The sequence below is a fragment of the Ammodytes marinus genome (genome assembly GCF_949987685.1).
Source record: "Ammodytes marinus genome assembly, chromosome: 18".
Classification (NCBI taxonomy): Eukaryota; Metazoa; Chordata; class Actinopteri; order Uranoscopiformes; family Ammodytidae; genus Ammodytes; species Ammodytes marinus.
The window spans coordinates 13,962,300-13,981,708 of record NC_137222.1 but is presented as its reverse complement, the minus strand read 5'-3'; the positions used below and the strand labels follow the sequence as shown (position 1 = coordinate 13,981,708).

Sequence of the window (19,409 nt, the reverse complement as noted above, 5' to 3'; positions counted from 1 at the left end):
GAATGATCACAAACACGTTTAGGGAGATATTTGCAGATTGATCTGAATAACTTTATCCCATTTCTAGCTCATTCACCAGCGGCTGAGGTAGGAGCAGACACCGCTTGGTGCTGTGCTGCTCAAGTTTCAATGGAATGTGGCACAACACACAGCGTAGCAAGACTTTGCGTAATAAACAATAATATGCAAATTAAAGTGCATAACAGGACGTAGGCCTACCGTCTACCCTACGCGTAATCGCCACGTCCCAAAATAACGGAAAGTGAAAACAACCCGAGCAGTTGCAGGCATATAACGTGGCACACACACCGCGTGTGAGCTCCTCTCACGCCAACAAAAACTGTACACAACGTCCCTCCCTACAGTAACTTTGATCAGCCACAGCAGTATGTTTTCAGTTCCACATGTGCACTTACACTCAGCTGCGGCTGTCCCGGCAAATGCACTTGAAGCTCCAAAAAAATGGGCAGATTAGCCGTTCCACAACAGCGTCAGACGGCGCGCTGTAAAGTGTGTCCCTGAAGCAACAGTTCAGAATCAGTGGCTGTCACATAATGTGAGAGTGACTGTAGTAGTTCCTGTGTTAACCACTCCCCTCCCCGCGCGAAGCTGTCAACCCAGTAGACCTAATACAGTAACCAACATGTTAAGACTCTTAGCTCAGTCAAACACTGCATATTAAATATTAGGAGGACACAACACATAGTTTCACAAACGGTAGCCCATAGCCTGCACTGCAGAAGTGGTCAGTAAAAAGGTCAATAGTGCATGACCCATAGAGCTAAAAACTGCAGTAGCATGACCTGGAAAGTCCAGGTGTCAGAACTCAGCAAAGCATGGGGTTGCGCTGCTGGGGATCAAATGCTCTTTTTATGCCTTAAATAATCTAACAGGGAAATTTGTTTTGGTTTGCTGGCATGGATCTACCTAGCCTACCAACAAAAATGGTGTTGGTTAAGTCTGCACAATATTTGATATCTAGGCTATAAAATAACATGTTTCTTGCAAAAAAAAAAAAAATCTTATTTCCCTCCCCCAAATTTGTCGAATAACTAACGACACATGCGATGATGATGTAAAGGAGAAACAGGCAGCTATGGTGTTTGCTTAATTTAGATTCACACCGTGTGTGTGTGTGTGTGTGTGTGTGTGTGTGTGTGTGTGTGTGTGTGTGTGTGTGTGTGTGTGTGTGTGTGTGTGTGTGTGTTGGGGGGATGATGTCAGGAGCAGCAGCTGTGGTTTAAAGTCCTCCAGGTCTAGAGACCAACCCAAGCAGAAGTATATAGGATCAGCATTCGACTTCTTAATGAATGAATGAGTTTGTGTCATCTGTGACTATAAGTCTTGAATATACTTTTATACGAACACTACCCATAAATGCTCTTGCATGCGTAACTGCGTTATGAAACCTTAGGCCCTGTGGCTCCAGTCCCTAAAACTGACCTCATGAATCCCCACCTCTGAGCAGGCAGCCAATGAGGTGCTGAGTGTAGGTACCCTCCTTTAACGGGAGGTTCTCTCCAGTTCATACAGCCCTAAGCAGGACAAGGGCTGAGTCCAGGAGCTGCAGCCAATCCCTCGATTTTATCAGTGTGTGTGTGTGTGTGTGTGTGTGTGTGTGTGTGTGTGTGTGTGTGTGTGTGTGTGTGTGTGTGTGTGTGTGTGTGTGTGTGTGTGTGTGTGTGGTTGAATAATGTGTGCCTGTGCAAACCTATAGTGTGTATTATTTGTGTGTCATTGATTCTCATCTTAGACAGGTTGTGCCAGAGTGAGAGGCTGTCATGTAAAAAAAAATCGTGTTAAGCAGAAAGATTTGTATTGATCACTGCAGACAGCTGTGGTATGCACAGGGTTAAATGTGGGCACTTCCATACATTGCTGTATCTGTGTCATGGTGTGTGTGTGTGTGTGTGTGTGTGTGTGTGTGTGTGTGTGTGTGTGTGTGTGTGTCTAGAAGAAGAAACTCACCAATCTCTTAAAATGGCTTGAAAGGTTGTTAAAGTTCTATTCTGACGTATTACGTCACTAGGAGGACTGTTCTTATGATATTATCTGTGAACATAAGTCTGGAATATTCACTTAAGATGTTGAATTTGACTTGTGCAACCAACATGACATAACTAACACGGTTAGAGTTACTGTGACATATGGCATAACATTCAGAGCATTCCACTAATAGATCCGCACTTGGTTTTTAGATTCCTTCCTTTTTCTTTCTCCTGAACTACTGCCCATTTTCTTAGTACATTAATTGGCAGATTGAAGCAATGTTTTATGTTACATTTAAGGGTAAGTATTACAAAAGTTTATAAATGAAACCATTCTTATGCAAAAGTATCTTTTTACCATTTTGTGACAGCTCCTGGTACCTCCTGATTGGCAGGCTGCCAGGAGCAAGAATGTCAACGGATTGTGGTCAGTGTACACCACCAGCGGCGCACCGGCTCCAATGTATACATCAAAATGTTCAAAGAAACAACAACGAAAAATAAAGGGTTACAAATCCCAGACACAAAAATGAAAATGTGTTTCCAAAAGACTCTCATAAAATCCAGGAACTGGTACCATGCTTATGGCATAAATACTCGTTTTAATACCCTCTTGTGGTGAGTTGTTGCCAGTACAACATCTGGTAGTACTCAAGTACTTGAGATAATTCTCTATCCATGGAAGATTTGGTAAATGGACTTAACAAAGTACATAACCACATTCAGAACACATTTTATTCAAGTTTGAAGAGTTTTCAATACAGTTATGTAACATTTGCATACTAATATTCTGCTCAAAGGCAACTCAGAGAGAGCACTTTGATTGTTTGCTTGACATTATGTTGTGTGACTCACCCATCAGCCACATCAGGAAAGACTGGAAAAATAAATTAAGACATATACAGGGAAAAGCAACACTCGTAATAACAGATGTATAATGGATACATGAACTGCATAGTAAATGCTTATGGATGATTGTAATATGGGTTGAGTGTAACTTGACCACCGTCATTTAAAAACCTATTGTCAGCACATTCCAAGACTTGAAGATCCCAGCGAAACTATACCAAAAAAGGTGATCAAAGGCTGTGTTTCAAAATGGCTTTACCAGATTTTTTGCTACATGTGCTGGATCAGTCTTCGGGCCATAAGATATATCTCAGGAAAGTAGATGGTTCTCTTCCAAAAAAGTAGCAGCACGCACCCGCAAAAAAAAAAAAAACTGGATGGAAGCTAAACTGCACATGAACCAAAGTGAACCTTTCTTGAGTTCACAATCATTGTAAACTGCGTCAATTCTTAAGCAAATACTATTTTATGAATGATAATACATAAAATGTGTCCACTGGCTCAAAGAATTGTGCAGCATTATCGTGCCAACTGCCAAGCATATCTTCTGTCAATTCAAACCACATACAGGCATTTGGTTTTAAATGCTTTGATGGGAAAAAAAACAACATGGTTGCAGCAGTAGATTTGACAGTGCCACCAGGTAACAATTACACCATCTGACCTTAAAAATACAATTTCTTAGGCACACTGTGAAATATAAAATATATTCAAACCCGGACATAGAGAAGACTATGGTCTAATGAGTCAATGCTATTTCAGCTTCTCTATTTATGACATCATACTTTTTGTACAAAGGCAAACATTCAATGTGTTAGTTTCACTAGAAAAATATACTTCCTGAATACAATCTGGTACCAATGAAACAATCCTATACAGTCCCTAGAAACCACAAGGTACATCATCTTTAGAACTGGGAAAATTACTATTAAGAGTTAGTTGGCTTTGTGTCGAATACAACTGCATCCCTCAACAGTTCCGATTGAAGACTTGCACAAGTGGAGACATGGCTGGACAGATGGATACACCAACACAGAAAGGAATATAAGAAATGATAGAGAGCAAATATCAAACCTTTGTCCAGATTTGTGCAGCCACTGGAGCCTCAGTCAGCTCTCAACACATAAAAAGAGAAAAGTCCTTGTAAAGCCGCCTCCTCTGGCTTCCTTGTAAAAGCTTGAAATGAGCATTATTAACATGCAATCATCACCAGCATTCATTCAAACCAAAATGCTATTGACCTCAGCCACACACAATTGCACAAACTCTCGTAACATTAACAAGGTCTGAATAAAGTTAAAAGTTAAGAAACACTTAAGGATGGATTGTCCTCGCAAAGTTCAAGCCATTGAGTTGCTAAGGCATCTGTACAACTATTAAAAACACCCATTATTTTTTACACATCTTTACAAACAGCCCCAAGAAAAATGGTCCCTTATATTGCTTTCAAAAAGCATCTTGTGCCATTCATTTGCTAACATGCTTTAAAACAAAAACAAAACGTAGTCCTGTTTCAGTGGCAATGAGCATGTCATTGGCATAAGGAGGAGTGGAGACTGAAGTATAGTCTGAGAACTCTTCACCCCTCTTCTCAGCATATGGCTCTCTGACCTCCGGGCCTTTTTTTTTTGACCTGCGGCTGTCTCTGCGGCAACATCTGCCCCCGCGCTAGAGTTCATCCCTGTAGTTAGCCGACAGTATATCCGTTGGCGGTGCAGAGCCTTTCTGGGTCTTGTGGGAACCCCTCCAATCGGTGCGCACAGAGTCATCGTCCCACTGAGTGGACACCTCAGTGTCGCTCACCCACTGGGCGTCACCGGCGTAGTGACACGGCTGCACCAGAAGGGGGCGTGTGCTGTAGGCCTGTAGGTTTCTGTTTTGAAAATGGGATTTGTAGTCCTCACTGCAGAGAGCGAGAGAGAGAGAGAGAGCGAGAGAGAGAGAGAGAGAGAACAGGGATAGAGAATATATATATATATATAGATTTTATTACATTCATTTGAGGCTTTATCCCATATTCAGTAGTTCACAATAAATACTAAAAAAGCATATAAACTGCAACACAGATTACATTTTTCCTACAATCCAGTGTTAATGATTCTCATCAGTGATATTTTGTGGAATACATCGATTTGACTAGAGATGCAGACTATTGCTGATTTTCAAACCCAGTTCAGTTACTCTTTGCATGAGGGGCGACAGCAGGACCAATGTGTGCTGTGCGGCCGTTGTGCATTCTTAGCAGACCAGTCAAGCATATCGAATTAGAATCCCAGAGGTGAGAGAGAGAGAGAGAAAGAGAGAGAGAGAGGACAGAGAAAAGTGGGTTGGCTATAAGCCAGTTTTCCACACATGATAGAGCACACAGACACTGCCAAGCCTTCTGGTTTGCAGGCCTCTTTAGCCCAAGGTGCATTTCATCTCTAACAGTCAGCAGACACTCATATGTGTCTCAGTAACTCTGCTAGAACATAACTGTGGGATGATGAGTAAAAGTTGTTTGGTTAGGGCTAATGTCAGGGGTATAAGATTTAGAACAGCCATGCTGGCAGCTATGTTAGGCCATACTTAGGCAAAGCAATACTACGAGGAGAAATGCTAACAATAGCGCACATCACATTGACGATGCTGATGTTTACAAGTTCACTGTCTGGTTCAACTAATTAACATTAAACACGACGGTGATGAGAATCGCATTCCATCCAATAGGTGTTAAGACATTTCACTAGAAAACAAAAAAGTGAACCTCATGGTGGCACCAGGGGGAAAAGTTCCATGGGCCAATCTTGGGGATTCAACCGCAGGGCACAAAGGTTTTTTTCCCCCGTCCCTCAAACTGTACCAATAGCGTTGCTAAAAAAAACATCTGAACTGTTTAAGTCTATCTGGAAACTACAAAGTGACAATCCACACTGCCCAAAATCCAGACAATCAATCCCAGAAAGAGATGCTGCCATAAAAGCTGTACACCATGAGAAGATAAATGTTGAGAGAGATTAAAGAACTACTATGAAGTGTGGTGTTCCATTGAGCTCGACAAGCACACCATACTTAACTGACAAAAATAGAGATATTGGCCAAAGCAGCGTGAAGTAAAGTTAACAACAGACCCCATTATAGATCTGTAATCTACTATGTTTTTCTAGAATGTGTACAAGTTTGGGCGACTATGGGAAAGCATGTTTTTAGCAATTACGAAGTCAGTTTAGCTTTTATGGAGATTGTAGAATGCTGAAAGACTAATTTAATCATCAAGTCAAGGAATGTGAAAATTATCTATATCATTTCCCCAAAGTACTCATCAAGTCAAAAGTAGGGTCAAGAAAAGTACGAGGCATGCATGCATAAGTCAAACAAATGAGCACTTTCATACTTACTTGGGATGTTTGTCATACATGATGGGGAGGAATTCATCCACAGGCAGCATCTTGGAGAGTGGCTCAGCGTTGAGCAGTTTCTGGGCTCCCTGCAGGGAGATGGCATAGGACAGGGTCCAGTAGGAGTAGTCTGCAAACACCAAGTCGTGAACATTCTCCACCGGCTCTTCCTTTGAGGGATTCACCTGCTTCCTGCCAAAGTATCTGTAGCGTAGAGTATAGCCATAAAGAGAAAATAAAGAGAGTGAAGAAGGACAATGTCCAAAACCTATGGTCACTGGAATCTGTTGCAATATTGCTGTTCTTTGTTGCCGAGTGGCTTGGAATTAATTTTATGAAGCATTGTCCTTTTGCAGCATTTGTCCTGCATGTATTGTAGCGGTTTGTCTGTATTTTTGGGTTGCCAGACGTAGTCCGGTCCGACAATTTTATGTGTTTTAGCGTTTCAGGTCAACCCCCCCCCAAATTGATACATAATCTAAACATTGCACATTTGGTCATGAACCCATATCTACCATAAGCAGCTAGTATGTCAAACCATTTTCAGGATGCTAACCGCAACAATAAACTCACAAAAATGAAACACACTTTCAAAATTCTTCATCTTCTGTCTTAAGGTTCTGATTATTGATCTGGCACGATTGGAAGGCATTCGCAAGTGATCCTGGCCTTCAAACCAGGTACACTGAGGAAGTCAGGAATCGTTTCCAGCAGCTGGATAAGGGAGCGCAGCCCAGCAGCGAATATATGAGATTTGTTGCTGCGAACGAGGAGGCAACCAGGATGTGTGTGCCTGTGTTGGACAGAGCCAGAACCTCCCTGAGGTCCAAACATCCGGAGGTTGTAGCAGCACGAGGAAGTGTGGAGGAAGCACGCCTCAACTTTGAGCGTGAACCAACCCAGCAGAGACGTGGGGAACTGAGAGAAGCCAAGCAGCTTCTGTTCAGTACCTACGACAACATCAAGGGGGAGGAACTGATGGAGAAGGTGCGAAGGGTGCAGGCTGCGCAAGGCGAAAAACAGTATGGGGAAGCCTGGAGGGTCATCAACGAAATGACTGGGCGGAAAAGGACAAAGGAGGGACAGGTTGAAGGTCACAGCCCTGAGGAGAGGACGGCAACCTGGTTCAACCACTTCTGAAGCCTTCTGGGCTCAACCGCAGATGGGGCAGAGGAAGAAATTCCACCAGTCCTCCAGAACCTAGACATCAAGGATGGTCCATTCACTGTCACTGAGCTAGCCCGGGCGAAAGCCACAGTGAGAGCTGGAAAAAGTGCTGGGCCAGATGGCATACCCCCAGAGGTTTTAAAGAACTGTGACCTCGATGACATCATGCTGGAGTTTTCCAACCTAGCGCTACTGCAAAACAAACTGCCTGAAGTATGGTCTCTCTCCAACATCATCCCAGTGCCTAAATCAGGAGACCTCTCAAAGCCAGACAACTACCGGGGCATCAGCCTGACATGTATCACGGCAAAAATATACAACCGTATGATACTAAACAGGATCAGGAACAGGATCAGGAGCGCCATCGACCCTCACCTGAGGGAGAACCAAAATGGCTTTCGCGAGGGGAGAACCACCACAGCCCAGATCCTGGCACTAAGGAGAATGATCGAGGAGGTGAAGAAGGATAACCTGACAGCTGTACTATGCTTTATCGACTTCAAAAAGGCATTTGATTCGATCCACAGAGGCACGATGGTGAAGATCCTTAAGGCCTACGGTGTTCCTCCCAACCTACTCCGGGCTATTGAGACCATGCACGCAGGAACAAGGTCCAAGGTGGTTACCCCAGACGGCAACACTGAGGAGTTTGATATCCTAGCTGGAGTAATGCAAGGGGATACACTAGCCCCCTTCCTCTTCATCATAGTCCTGGATTACGCGCTCAGAAAAGCCATCAGTGGGCGGGAGCAGGACCTCGGCTTCACCCTAACCCCAAGGAGGTCAAAGCGACACCCTGCAGTTGTCCTGACAGACCTGGACTACGTGGATGACATCAGCCTGCTCTCCAACAACGTGGAGCAAGCACAGGAACTCCTGAACAGAGTGGAGCTGGAGTGCGCCAAGGTTGGCCTTAGGCTAAACGCCAAGAAAACAGAGGTCATCACCTACAACATCTCACCGGAGCATCAACCGCTGACAACATCTGGTGGCTCTGTGCTGAAGAAAGTCGAGGACTTCAAGTATCTGGGCTCATGGATCAACTCAACCGAGCAGGACCTAAAGGTGAGGAAGGCACTCGCATGGAGGGCCCTGAACGGAATGACCTGTGTTTGGAACTCTAACCTCCCCCGTCAAACCAAACTCAGCTTCTTCTATGCAACGGTAGAGTCTGTACTCCTCTACGGCAGCGAATGCTGGTCCCTGAAGCCAACCTTGCAGAAGTCTCTAGACGGGTGCTACACCAGGATGCTGGGTGCAAAACTTAAGATCAGCAAGAGTACTCATGTTACCAACAGTATCCTGTATGAAGGAATACCAAGGGTTAGCGAGAAAGTAGCTTCTAGAAGAATGAGACTGGCGGGACACTGCCAAAGACACCAAGAGCTGCCAGCCAGCAAATTGGTACAATGGGAACCAAATCATGGTCATCGGTCTCGAGGACGTCCTACACTAACATACATGGATATACTCAAGAAGGATGCAGGAGCGCAAAGTACCAATGAACTGGCCAGATGTATGGAGAATAGGGATGACTGGAAGCAACGATGGAGGGCTCGTCTGAGGACGACCTAGAGAGATTGCAGTAGGATTTCAATGAAAGACATTTGCTTCTATACGTTCTGTGGAAAGCTTTGTCTTACATGATGTCCCAGTCCAGCTCCACCTGCTCCACCTCCTCCATCAGTCTGAGGACGCGCCGTTTGAAGTCGGCCTGGAAACGAACGTCGTCTTCAAAGACCAGCGCCTTGTCCAACTGCATGTCCACCATCTAATGAGGAGGAGAGGGAGAGGGATGGGGTTAAGGAATACAGAGATTTTATTTCATCAAAAACTGACGAAGAAAGAAAATATTGGGACAGGGACACATAGTAGGTGTGTGCATTGATAGCTACTTTCATTTTTGGTAAGTTTCCAAATTGTTAAAAGCCCTTTTTATTTTCTCTTATATCGAAAGCAAAGAACACATTACAAATCATAGGGTTAGGATTTGGTACCAGGTACCAGACACACAAATAATCCTTTGGAATCCCAACCCCAGACCACAGTGCCATCCTTAGTCACCCTTATATTAGCTGTATTGTTCTCTGCAAACTGTTGTCAGTTAAGCCAATAAGGACTTTCCTGTACAATGACTGAGTGTGTCTTGGTTCTAACCTCTTTCCAGATGTAGAAGTGGCTGAGGAAGCAGCCCACCTCTCCTTTGGTCAGGGTGCGTCCAGAGAAAGGGTCATAGTAGCCAGGCAGCAGGTCCACACCCAGGATCTTAATGTCGCTGCTGTTCAGTGCACTGCACACACATCTCAGTGTTAACACCATCACGTTAAGACCATCACGTGAATTACTCCAGCAATACCTACTACTAAATGAGCTGTCCCTGTACATACACATGTAAAGTTTACACTGAAGCAAAATAACATTATTTAAGTCATACATTTCTTTGTTAAGATTTCTTTGAGGATTTATCTAAAAATTGGATTAAAAATGAACCGCTAGTAAGATCAAGGACCATCAGCTCAATGAAGATATCGTTAGATCTCTGGAGGCAGATAATAGGAGGGAACTGAGGCAGCGACAGGAAGAGGGAAAGAGGAAAAGAGAAAGTGAGAAAGGAGAATGAAAATAAATGAAAATAATGAGGCCGTGTCGATGACTTGGAGGCTGAGACTTTTAAAATGTTAATCTTGCACATATTATAATTGAATGTTCTATTTCCACCGTGAGCGCGAGAGATGGAGGTAAGAAGAAGCTGAGAGTTCACTCACTTCCCGTCCACAGCGTCCACCACCTTCACATCAATCTCCAGCTCATTCAGAGAGTGCAACATTCGGTCTCTACGGTCGCTACGCCGACGCAGATTGACCAGGTAGATCTGTAGGAGAGGAGAAGAGTGGGTGTTTAACTGCTACAACGGCATAACTGAAATGTGTACCAAATATCTTATTCTCTTACTCTTACTACTGAAAGATTGAATCAGCCCAAAAAATCCTCAAACAAAGTTGAATTCCTTTTTATCCAGTCATAATTTCCTAGACCACTGTGTGTGAATAATAAAATGTATTAAAAGCAGATGTCAACACAGGCAGGACACAAACGAGCATAAATAACACCAGCATTTGGATTAATACCATTCAAGCATCAGGGAAATTATGTTATAAAATATATTTCTTAGAAATATTTTAACCTTGAAAGTTAAGTAGTTATGGGTACAATTTTTTCTTCTCATGCATGCCGAGACCGCCATGTTGGTTGAGTATGTACGTATACAGCAGTGTTGTGGTACTCAATCTCAGTCTCGCCCCCTCAAAGTCTTGAAACACTCTGGTATCGGTCATGACTGGTTCTCAGTTTGGGTGGCCTTGACGACAACACTAGTAAACAGTGTATTACTATATCAGTAATGATTGTGACTCTTACCTCATCAAATCCCATTAGGTCTCTCTGTCTTTGGAACATATGGACGTAGCGTGAGGGGTGCATCGGAGGTCCAGCAACTGGTTGACAAAAAGGAGGAACACAAGTTTAGGACAGGAGAACATCATTCGATGAACAAAATATAAAGCTGAATCTGCACAACATGAGGATCCTGCTAAGACACGGTGAAAATTCATATATTTTTCAGTGTGTGCATGAACTTTTTAAAAAAATTCTTTGCAAGTGTTTGTCTTTATTAATATTCATAAATGGTGAACTGTGTTGTTCACCATTTATGTCAGTAAGTCAGTTCTTACTCATGGACTCAAGGTGGACATGTACAAAGTTGAGGCGATCGTCTTCCAATGTCTGATGAGGTTTGGGAGGGATGTTGAGGTAGCCGTAGCGATCCTTGTTACTCAGGTACATCTGTATAGCTGGACAGAATCAAAATATTAATGAATAAATGAGAGGTTCAGTGGGTCTAATTCTTCCCATTTTTCTCCCTTTCTTCAAATAAAAAAACTAATGAGCAAACAACAAGCTAAACTAACCTGCAGCCCGGCACGAGAAGGCGAAGACAATGATATCATCGTAGGGCCAGGAGTAATCCTCGTGAGGGGGGAAGAAGGCCAGTTTCCTCATGCCTTCTTTCCTTAGGTCCAGCAGCATGGTGGAGTGCACCATGGGAACAGGGAAACAGCCCAGTCTGTGGCGGTGACGGGTGGGGAAATACTCCGCTGTTCGACGGTAGTATCCCTGAGAGAGCCATGGATTAGGATGTCCAGTAAGAAACATACAGGACAGTATACTGTATGTTTTTGAGGGATGCGGACGGCCCAATCTAGTATCGGTATAGATTCTAATATGGCTGCAATCTACTTATCGGATATTGGACTGATGCCAAAGATCAATGTACTGATCCAGATAACATCGTCTGTTATTTTTTTTTGTTAAAATCCTTATAACATTCTGTGTTATTCTGAATACATTCAAACCTTTTTGTATTTTTGTATATTTTTGCTCTTTTAAATTAGAATTGCTGTGTTGCTAAATCCTTTATTACCATACAGTGGATCTTGAACGTTTATTTTTATTTTTTATTTGGTTATTTTGAACATAGCTCCCAATCTCTCTTCTGTCCCTTCACTGCCACGGGGGGGAGCGATCACCATAGAGATCACACTCACCTGTGGAGTGATACCGCACCAGTAGTTTGAGTACGCTCCCTGAGACTCCAGCATGGGAGCAATGACAGACTTGTTCTCAGCTATCAGCAGGTTGAGAGACTCCGGGTTGGTGAGGATATTGTCTGTGTCGGCGTACTGAAACAGAGGAGACGAAGGAGAGCGGGAGAGAGAGAGAGAGAGAGAGAGAGAGAGAGAGAGAGAGAAGGGGAACAATCTTTGGGCAAACTATTTTCCTCTTGGATGAAACAACAGTGGCAAAGGAGGGAACAAATGTCATCAGATAAATCAAGAGTGGACTGTCATTAATCTTCCAACTGCTGTCACAAGATGTTTTATTTATGTACCAGGATGTAGTCGGCCCAGCGTTTCCTGGCAAAGTTGAGTGCGGCCTGCTTCAGCTTCATCACTTGCTGATATCTGGTGTTGGGCCAATGCTTTGGACCCAACTCTCCTGCATAGGACCTAAGAAGGGACGGAAAAAAACAATATTGGAGTTTAGGAAGCCACTTGTCCATATAGACTTTCTATACTACTGGGGTGTAGTTCTATTTGAGTGGATTGCCCAAATAAATTATATACATGTCTGTACACCGCTTTAAATTACAGCCATACAACTGACAGCTTAAAGTATAAAGTCCAGGGACTGTAAGTAGATTAACAAACTTCAATCAGCCTGTATCACTGACACGCACACATTATTTCCTCTAATGGCCTCTTCAGCTTCGACAGCTGTCCACGCAGAGTTACGCGTATGGACAAGCACAGGCATGCTGCATCCTTCCTCATTATGCAAAGTGAAAATGAGGGTTATCTATAGGCAACACAATGGCTCCACTGTGACAAATAAATAGGTGAACTAGGGACTTACAGTAGAGGCTGCAGAAGTATGTTATTAATACACGTTCACCATGCGTCCATCGGATATAAAGACAGAGTGAGCAGATATGTGCTTGAATGTGGATTTGGCGATTCTGGAGAACCCTTGTTGTCAATTTTCTGTTGTTGTCAAAATCAGTGAATATCTAATCCACTTCCTGTTCCAGTGTTAATACACAGCCTAGACTCTGTAAACGGGCATGTAGCTACGGCTTTGTTAACATACCAGTTTACAGATCCTAGACTGGTAGGGGATCATTTGGAAATATTCAGTGATTTTGACAAAAAGTGATTTTGCTAACAAGCCTTCTCAAGAATTGCTGACTCCACCTTTAAAGCGCAGTTTTTTGGGGTTTCTCTCAGTTGATACGTTCAAATGATCACCAACAGAATGGAATGTCAAGGATTGTGATCAAAAAATTAGAGAACGTAGGTTAACTCCTTTCTTAGCCTTCATATTAAAGCTATAGTGCTTACATTTTTCATATTGAATGTCAGTTACATTCAAGCCATCACCAAGCGAGTTGACACAAAGTTGATTAAGCCTATCAGCTCCACAAAACTCTGTACTTCTCAGTATGGCAAGTGCAACGTTTACAAACTGGTGTCGCCCCCTGACACGGGCGCAGGAGCTCAGAAACATGCAGAGAAGCGCCTGAGAAATGTTTGAGTTGTTGATTCAACTACTAAGAAAAAACCCTGGACGTACAGCAGAAGGTATACAATCCATACGCGATCACAGAAGGGTTACCTCATTTAGATGCACAGACAGTGTTGTTGTTATGACTCAGAATTCCTCATGGGGGCAACATAAGTTACACACTATAGCTTTAATGCATCTACTGAAGTGTTCTGCATTTGACCTCCGGAATCCTTATCCCCAGATCACTATGCAAAAACTGTTCAATACATTCATAGATTCTGGACTTACACTGGCAGCTCCATCGGCCTCCATTCCACATAATGGTAAAACTGCTGCATGTGAGTCAGCCACTCTTTCAGTATGGCGGTGGTGTTGTCCGCGTTGTGATCCGTGGCGGCCCTGAGGTAACCCAGAGAAAGCAGAGTGTGAAATGAATGCCTTGGACATAATTACTAGTCTCTTCTCTGTGAATGAGATTCATTAATATTTTCATGTTGTTAATATATTCCCCTTGAAATACACGGTGGACCTCTTTGACCTCAAAAGAGTTTCTGAGTACGACTCTATTTGGGGGAGGCAATAAAAGTTAGTGGAAGGCGTTATCAATCAGGATGTCACATTGTCTATGCTATGATATTTCAGCGTATGTAACTTTGTAAGTAACTGTGTGTGTTCTTAAAGTGTTCATTTTGGACTAGCATACAATTCAACACCAGTAGTATTACTTCTACTTCAAAACTGGAATATATTGTAAACTTGATGGATAACAGCAGTGAGCAATATATCAAGACATACACCCTGAGTCATAATGAATTCAGTGCATCTGTCATTTTGTGTATTGGGCCATTTTGGGCTCAAATGTAAATCATCAATAAGCAAAACTTCTCTAGTGCAATACTGGATCGATGAGGGGAAGTATAATACATCAGCTATTTCATTTGCTGGATTATTATTAGTTATTTAACACATTTAAAATGTTTTTCATATCCCCACCCCAGCTCAAATATCCTGCACACAGGATGCTGTGAACTCATCGCCCACGGTATATATACCTATACCATTATCAACTTTTACACACAATACATAACACACCATTTTCAATGTTACTCCATAATTATTCTAAATAGTTGGTGTTACTCATGTGAGCAGCTCTGTTGTGTACTGCCAGGCAACCCAGCAACAGCTCATGTTACTTCACTGATCCAAGTTCATGAAATCAGACTAGAAGTGTAATAGAACAACTTCTTCAATGTTTATTTGATGATGCATACAGTACCCCACAGAGGAATACAGTATCTAGGCCTATGCCAAACCCCCTTTGAGGACAGCTCAGTTTGTAGTGTTTAATCATTAGTGTTAGAAATATTTTATTTAACAAAACTAATTTACAGACAGCATGTCAGTAAGAGGAAGAAGCCCTACGTATTATAAAATGTCGTGCAATCCACAGTAGGAAATAAATGTGAGAGCAGCTTTGACTGGTGAAAGGCGAAGAGAGGGGATAGGGGAGGGGGGTGAGTTGGTTAGGACGCTGCTGCATTCACAAACTCATTTAAATGCCATTGACCTTTTGAACAGGCTGTTGTTGTAGACTTATAAAGAGAAAAGCAGCAGCAGACCCCCTTTATAAAACAGCCTGGCAATGCGCATACATGCATGCAATTCAACCCACCACACAGTGATGCGATCTTTAGGGTAGTTGAGCCTCTCCAGCGCTCCGAGGTAGTAGGGCAGCGAGTGAGCAGTGTTTCTGGCTAGGATCGCGACCACTACGGTAGGAGGCTGCAATTTCGACTCCTCCGGGAACTTCTCTTCCGAAAAGTAACATTCGGAGCGGTAAACCAAGGCCCCCAAAAAGAGAAAGTGGAGGAGCAACATGGTGGATGGTTGGTATCCACGGCGCTTCTCGGCACAGGACGCGTCAGCAGTCCAAGGAAAAGAAGAAGGGGGAAAAAGGGCTTTCCCAAATGTTCAACAACCAACCCCCCTTCCCTCCCTTGACTCCTTCTTCCTTCCCACCCTCTAAGCCCACACTACAGCATACTTCTTTTTTTTTCAACAAGCTGGCTCGCTTTTTCCAGTGAACAAATCCAAAACCAGCCACCTCACCAGTAGAGGGTTAAAATGACAACTTCCGCTTCACTTCAGGCCCACCAGTTCGTGGCATAAGAAAAGTCTGAGACCCAAAAGACAGAGGAGGCGTGATTTTGGCCAGATGGTAGTCCTTCTTCATAAATCTGCCTGCAGACAATGGTGACATAACGGGGAAGATATGTTAAGCGCGAGGAAAACATCCCTAGCCTATAAATCCGTGTATGACCTGTCACTGTAGATTAAGTGCGCAGGAAATATTACAAATAAGGAAGTGCATGTATTGTAACACGTTGAAGTGACAGCAGCTCATTTACTTTGAGTCAACTATACTTTTTTTTATATAGTTTATCTCTTTTTAGTCAGCAGATGCATTTTGATCATTCAGACGTAATACATGTCTCGGTGTTTACGTTCATCTGTACATTATTAACAATACACATATCCGGTTATGAATAGGCTATACATATAATAAGAGAGATATTGGATAAAGCTGTAGTCTCAAGTGAAGGCTCATATGATGACCATGTCTTTTCTGGTGTTTATTCTAACAGCAATGTCAGCGTGTGACCAGCAGAGGGAGGTTTTGAGTCAAGAGAAGGCCAATTACTCAAGCAATGTATTGGGGCCTCTGGTCTTATGGGTTTCTTTTGTTTATTACACTAACTAATTACATTTCCTCAAGTGCTGGGACTCAGTATAATTCTGGGTCTGCTTGTATTGAATATTTTCATTCTCATCTAGTATTCCTTTACATTTATTTAGCAACAACAGCTTCTATATTGCAACGTGTCATTGTACATCCAAAATGTGTGATCAGTTCAGAACACGATACATTGTTGTACATTCAAAGTACTCAACAACACATGCAGTATAACACTTTTCAAATGAGCTACACAATTATACCACACACTAAAATGGGCCATTCTGCACTATTTGTACATTTGCTGCTTTTTAAGAACATATTCACTGATAATACTTGTCTACTTCTGCAGCGTGTTTTTTAAACTGTGGTATTTTACTTATTTCATTCTATGAATATTTCTGCCCCTGCATTTAGGCTTGTCTGTCTGCTGTGTCAAAAGCCACACTTGAGCTCTGCAAGAATTTTCTTTGGCATCTGCTGCCAATTTTGGAGGTCATTGGTTACCTCACACACCTATTTAGCAATCTGAAGGTAAAAAAAGGTAAATGTTCTTTATAAACCCATGACAGTTTCAAAAATCAAATCCAGAGTTATTTAAGATAACTGGATCAAACACTGTGTTTGTAAATGTAGGTGGATGTTTGAAACACAGAGGTGCATGTCACAAGGTGCAGCAGCTACCGTGGCGTCACTGCTGCAGTAGTGTCCTGTATGAACGGTTAAGTAAATGAGATAAAAGTAGAAAACACTGGCGGCCTGATCAGCAAAACAAAGAAGTCTACTCATGATCGATGGGCTGACTAATGTTCAACCTAATATTCATTGCAGTCATTCCCGATTTGAATGAGCAAGCAGCAGAGAAAGGCGACTGATCACTGAATCAGTGGAGTCATGGCAGCATTTCTTAACAACGACAGCAAAAAAAAGTTTCTGGTATATAGCCAAGAGAGGTCCTTTAAAAAAAGAAAATATTTATTGCGGCACTATAGCTCCTGAGTGAACTGCTGAGAAGAGAAGGCTGTAGGCTGCAGTGCTCTCACAGAGTCCATAGTGGAGAAAGGGCTTAATAAAACACAGATTAGTTCCTCAGTAAATAAAAGGGTTCAAAGATGTGTTGTTTTAATGCATTGGGTGGCTTGTGTGTATAGGCAGGGCATCAGACGACCTATAGAGTTAAGGTGTAGGGCGAGTTTCAAAGTAGCCAACAGATGAAGCGTAGAGATTTAAAATTAGTGTTATATCACCAATTGAGAAAAAATTATAATATGTCAACAAGAAATGAATGGAAATGGGACTGTCGATAGAAAGCTCCCGTTACTCACTTAAATAAATGGCCGCAGGTATTTTTGTCAATCCCATATAGTCAACAAGTTCCTCTTCAATAGTCTCAGAGGTCATTACTGGTATATACTTGCATCTCCAGTCCCCACTATCTTATTCACTAAGCAGGGTCGACAAAATTGTTCAGCTCGGGTTCACTGCAGAGGACCACCTTGAACCTCCTGAATGACCTACCGGAGGGTCCCCGGGTCCTAGATTGAGAAACACATTTGAAAGCTGATGTCAGGACTATTTTCTAAAGACACTATGCCCAGATAATCAGTGGTTATAGCCAGCAAGATGAAATTATCGCTTTAGTTTGAAGAGAACATTTAAAAATAACAATTGATAAATAACATATGTGTTTCAACATAACCTGAACCTATAATATCTAAATTAAATTGGCTCAGCAGCATCCCTAAATTATGTAAATTGTATAATAAAATATAGAAAACGTTTTTTATCTGGAATGTTCAGTGTACTCACAATGCGCATACTGTATGTATTCACATACACACACAGTTAAATCTTCAAGGAAATCTTACTTAAGTCTGAAGAGGAATGCTCATTGTATAGGTAAAGTGTGTAATACAGCAGTGTTTTTGCATCATCCAATGATCCGTGTCTACCCCTCTCGTTCAGATCATTTACAGAAGCTACGGTGGCCTTCAAGGACGAGAAGCTTACTAAAGATGGCATCATCCACCACTGCCTCAAGTCTTTCCACAATGTCAAGTGAAGAGGTGAAGATGAAGTGATTTATTCAATGGTATATTCCGTGTCTCCCAACAGGTGCAGACACACACCCATAGGTGCTAGAAGCATGGCAGTGCAACATATCAGAGTCCTCTCCTATGTAGATATAAAGCGTTCATCCTAATGTAATAAAAGAAAGAATCTTTATTTTCAAGCGATTATATACTGATTAAAACATATTATATTCCATTTCTACCAAGTCTGTTCTGAAAACACCAATTGCCTTTACACACTGTGCCTTTATGTGAAAAAGGATTTTAAAAATTTATATTTTTTTAAAAGATGTGGTGTTAAATGATGAGTTATTGATCTAAGGTGTGGGATTATACATTAGTAGTTAAGAATTGACTAAGGCTAATGCTAAACCCATAGCGAATTCAATGTGTATATTTCAGCTCTACTGCTTAATCTGCTCTCAAGTCTGAGTTTGACCGAGGAGCAGAAAGAGGAGTGATGAAAAAAGAAAAAAGAGAACGTGCAGGTGGAAAATAATAAGCAAAGTGGTATATAATGCATTTTGACTCTTCTGGTGTGGGCTCTGTGAATAAAAACCAAGGCAGGCACCGGCTGACAAAAGCGTTTGGTTGGGGTTAAAGGGGGGGCCGTTTGTGTGGACAGGGTCAGATGGGGTTGAGGGTCAAAATCTCTGCTATTCATGACAGACCAAGTGTTGCCACACTCACACGCAAACACACACACACACATCATGCACGTATGGTCAGGGCCACTTTCCCAGCGCTGTAGTGGCCCAAGCGGATCTGGGAGAGTTCAACCTCGGCCGCACTAACTCTTCACAGGGAGGTCAAGGGTGGACGTGGCGTTTGTGTGAGGGGGTGTGTGAAGGAGAAAGTAAAGAAAGACAAAAAAAAAGAATATATCTATTGTTTTGACCAGATTGCAGGACATAGGGTGAAAAAAGCGGTTAAACCGCAGTTAATGATGTTTGTTTACTTGTTGTAGTTGGCTTTGGTTGGGTTATTTTCTCACTTAGGCCTACATCTAGTGGTATTTACTCATTCAGATAGTTTTGGTTACTATTTGTACAGGTATCCAACTCTCAGATGTGTGATGCCTTCCTGATACAAATGGCAG

At 42.4% G+C, this 19,409-nt stretch overlaps 2 protein-coding genes across 2 annotated transcripts in view; both read right to left on the bottom strand.

Moving 5' to 3' along the window:
• Window positions 1–535, bottom strand: part of sardh (sarcosine dehydrogenase) — a 44,737-nt gene extending 44,202 nt beyond the window's left edge. Inside the window, exon 1 of the mRNA XM_080046211.1 lies at window positions 417–535. The gene's annotated coding sequence lies outside the window, so the exon portion shown is untranslated. The remainder of the gene's footprint in view (window positions 1–416) is intronic.
• Window positions 536–2,704: 2,169 nt separating this feature from the next.
• On the bottom strand, window positions 2,705–15,499 carry cercam (cerebral endothelial cell adhesion molecule). Its single transcript, XM_080047054.1, has 12 exons — window positions 15,177–15,499; window positions 13,793–13,903; window positions 12,330–12,447; window positions 11,986–12,120; window positions 11,350–11,554; window positions 11,113–11,232; window positions 10,799–10,875; window positions 10,147–10,253; window positions 9,539–9,671; window positions 9,025–9,152; window positions 6,215–6,418; window positions 2,705–4,740 (listed from the first exon to the last, which is right to left on the bottom strand). Exons 1-12 carry the CDS (start codon window positions 15,380–15,382, stop codon window positions 4,506–4,508), a joined length of 1,779 nt encoding a protein of 592 aa, XP_079903180.1. The 5' UTR covers window positions 15,383–15,499; the 3' UTR covers window positions 2,705–4,505.
• Between the last annotated feature and the right edge of the window lie 3,910 nt (window positions 15,500–19,409).

Coding starts and splice junctions, on each gene's coding strand:
- cercam (XM_080047054.1), bottom strand. CDS start 15,382: ATGTTGCTCCTCCACTTTCTCTTTTTGGGGGCCTTGGTTTACCGCTCC. Junction 10,876..11,112: donor TGTCCACCTTGAGTCCATGA/GTAAGAACTGAC, acceptor TTTGTCAACCAG/TTGCTGGACCTCCGATGCAC. Junction 6,419..9,024: donor GAGCTGGACTGGGACATCAT/GTAAGACAAAGC, acceptor TCTACGCTACAG/ATACTTTGGCAGGAAGCAGG.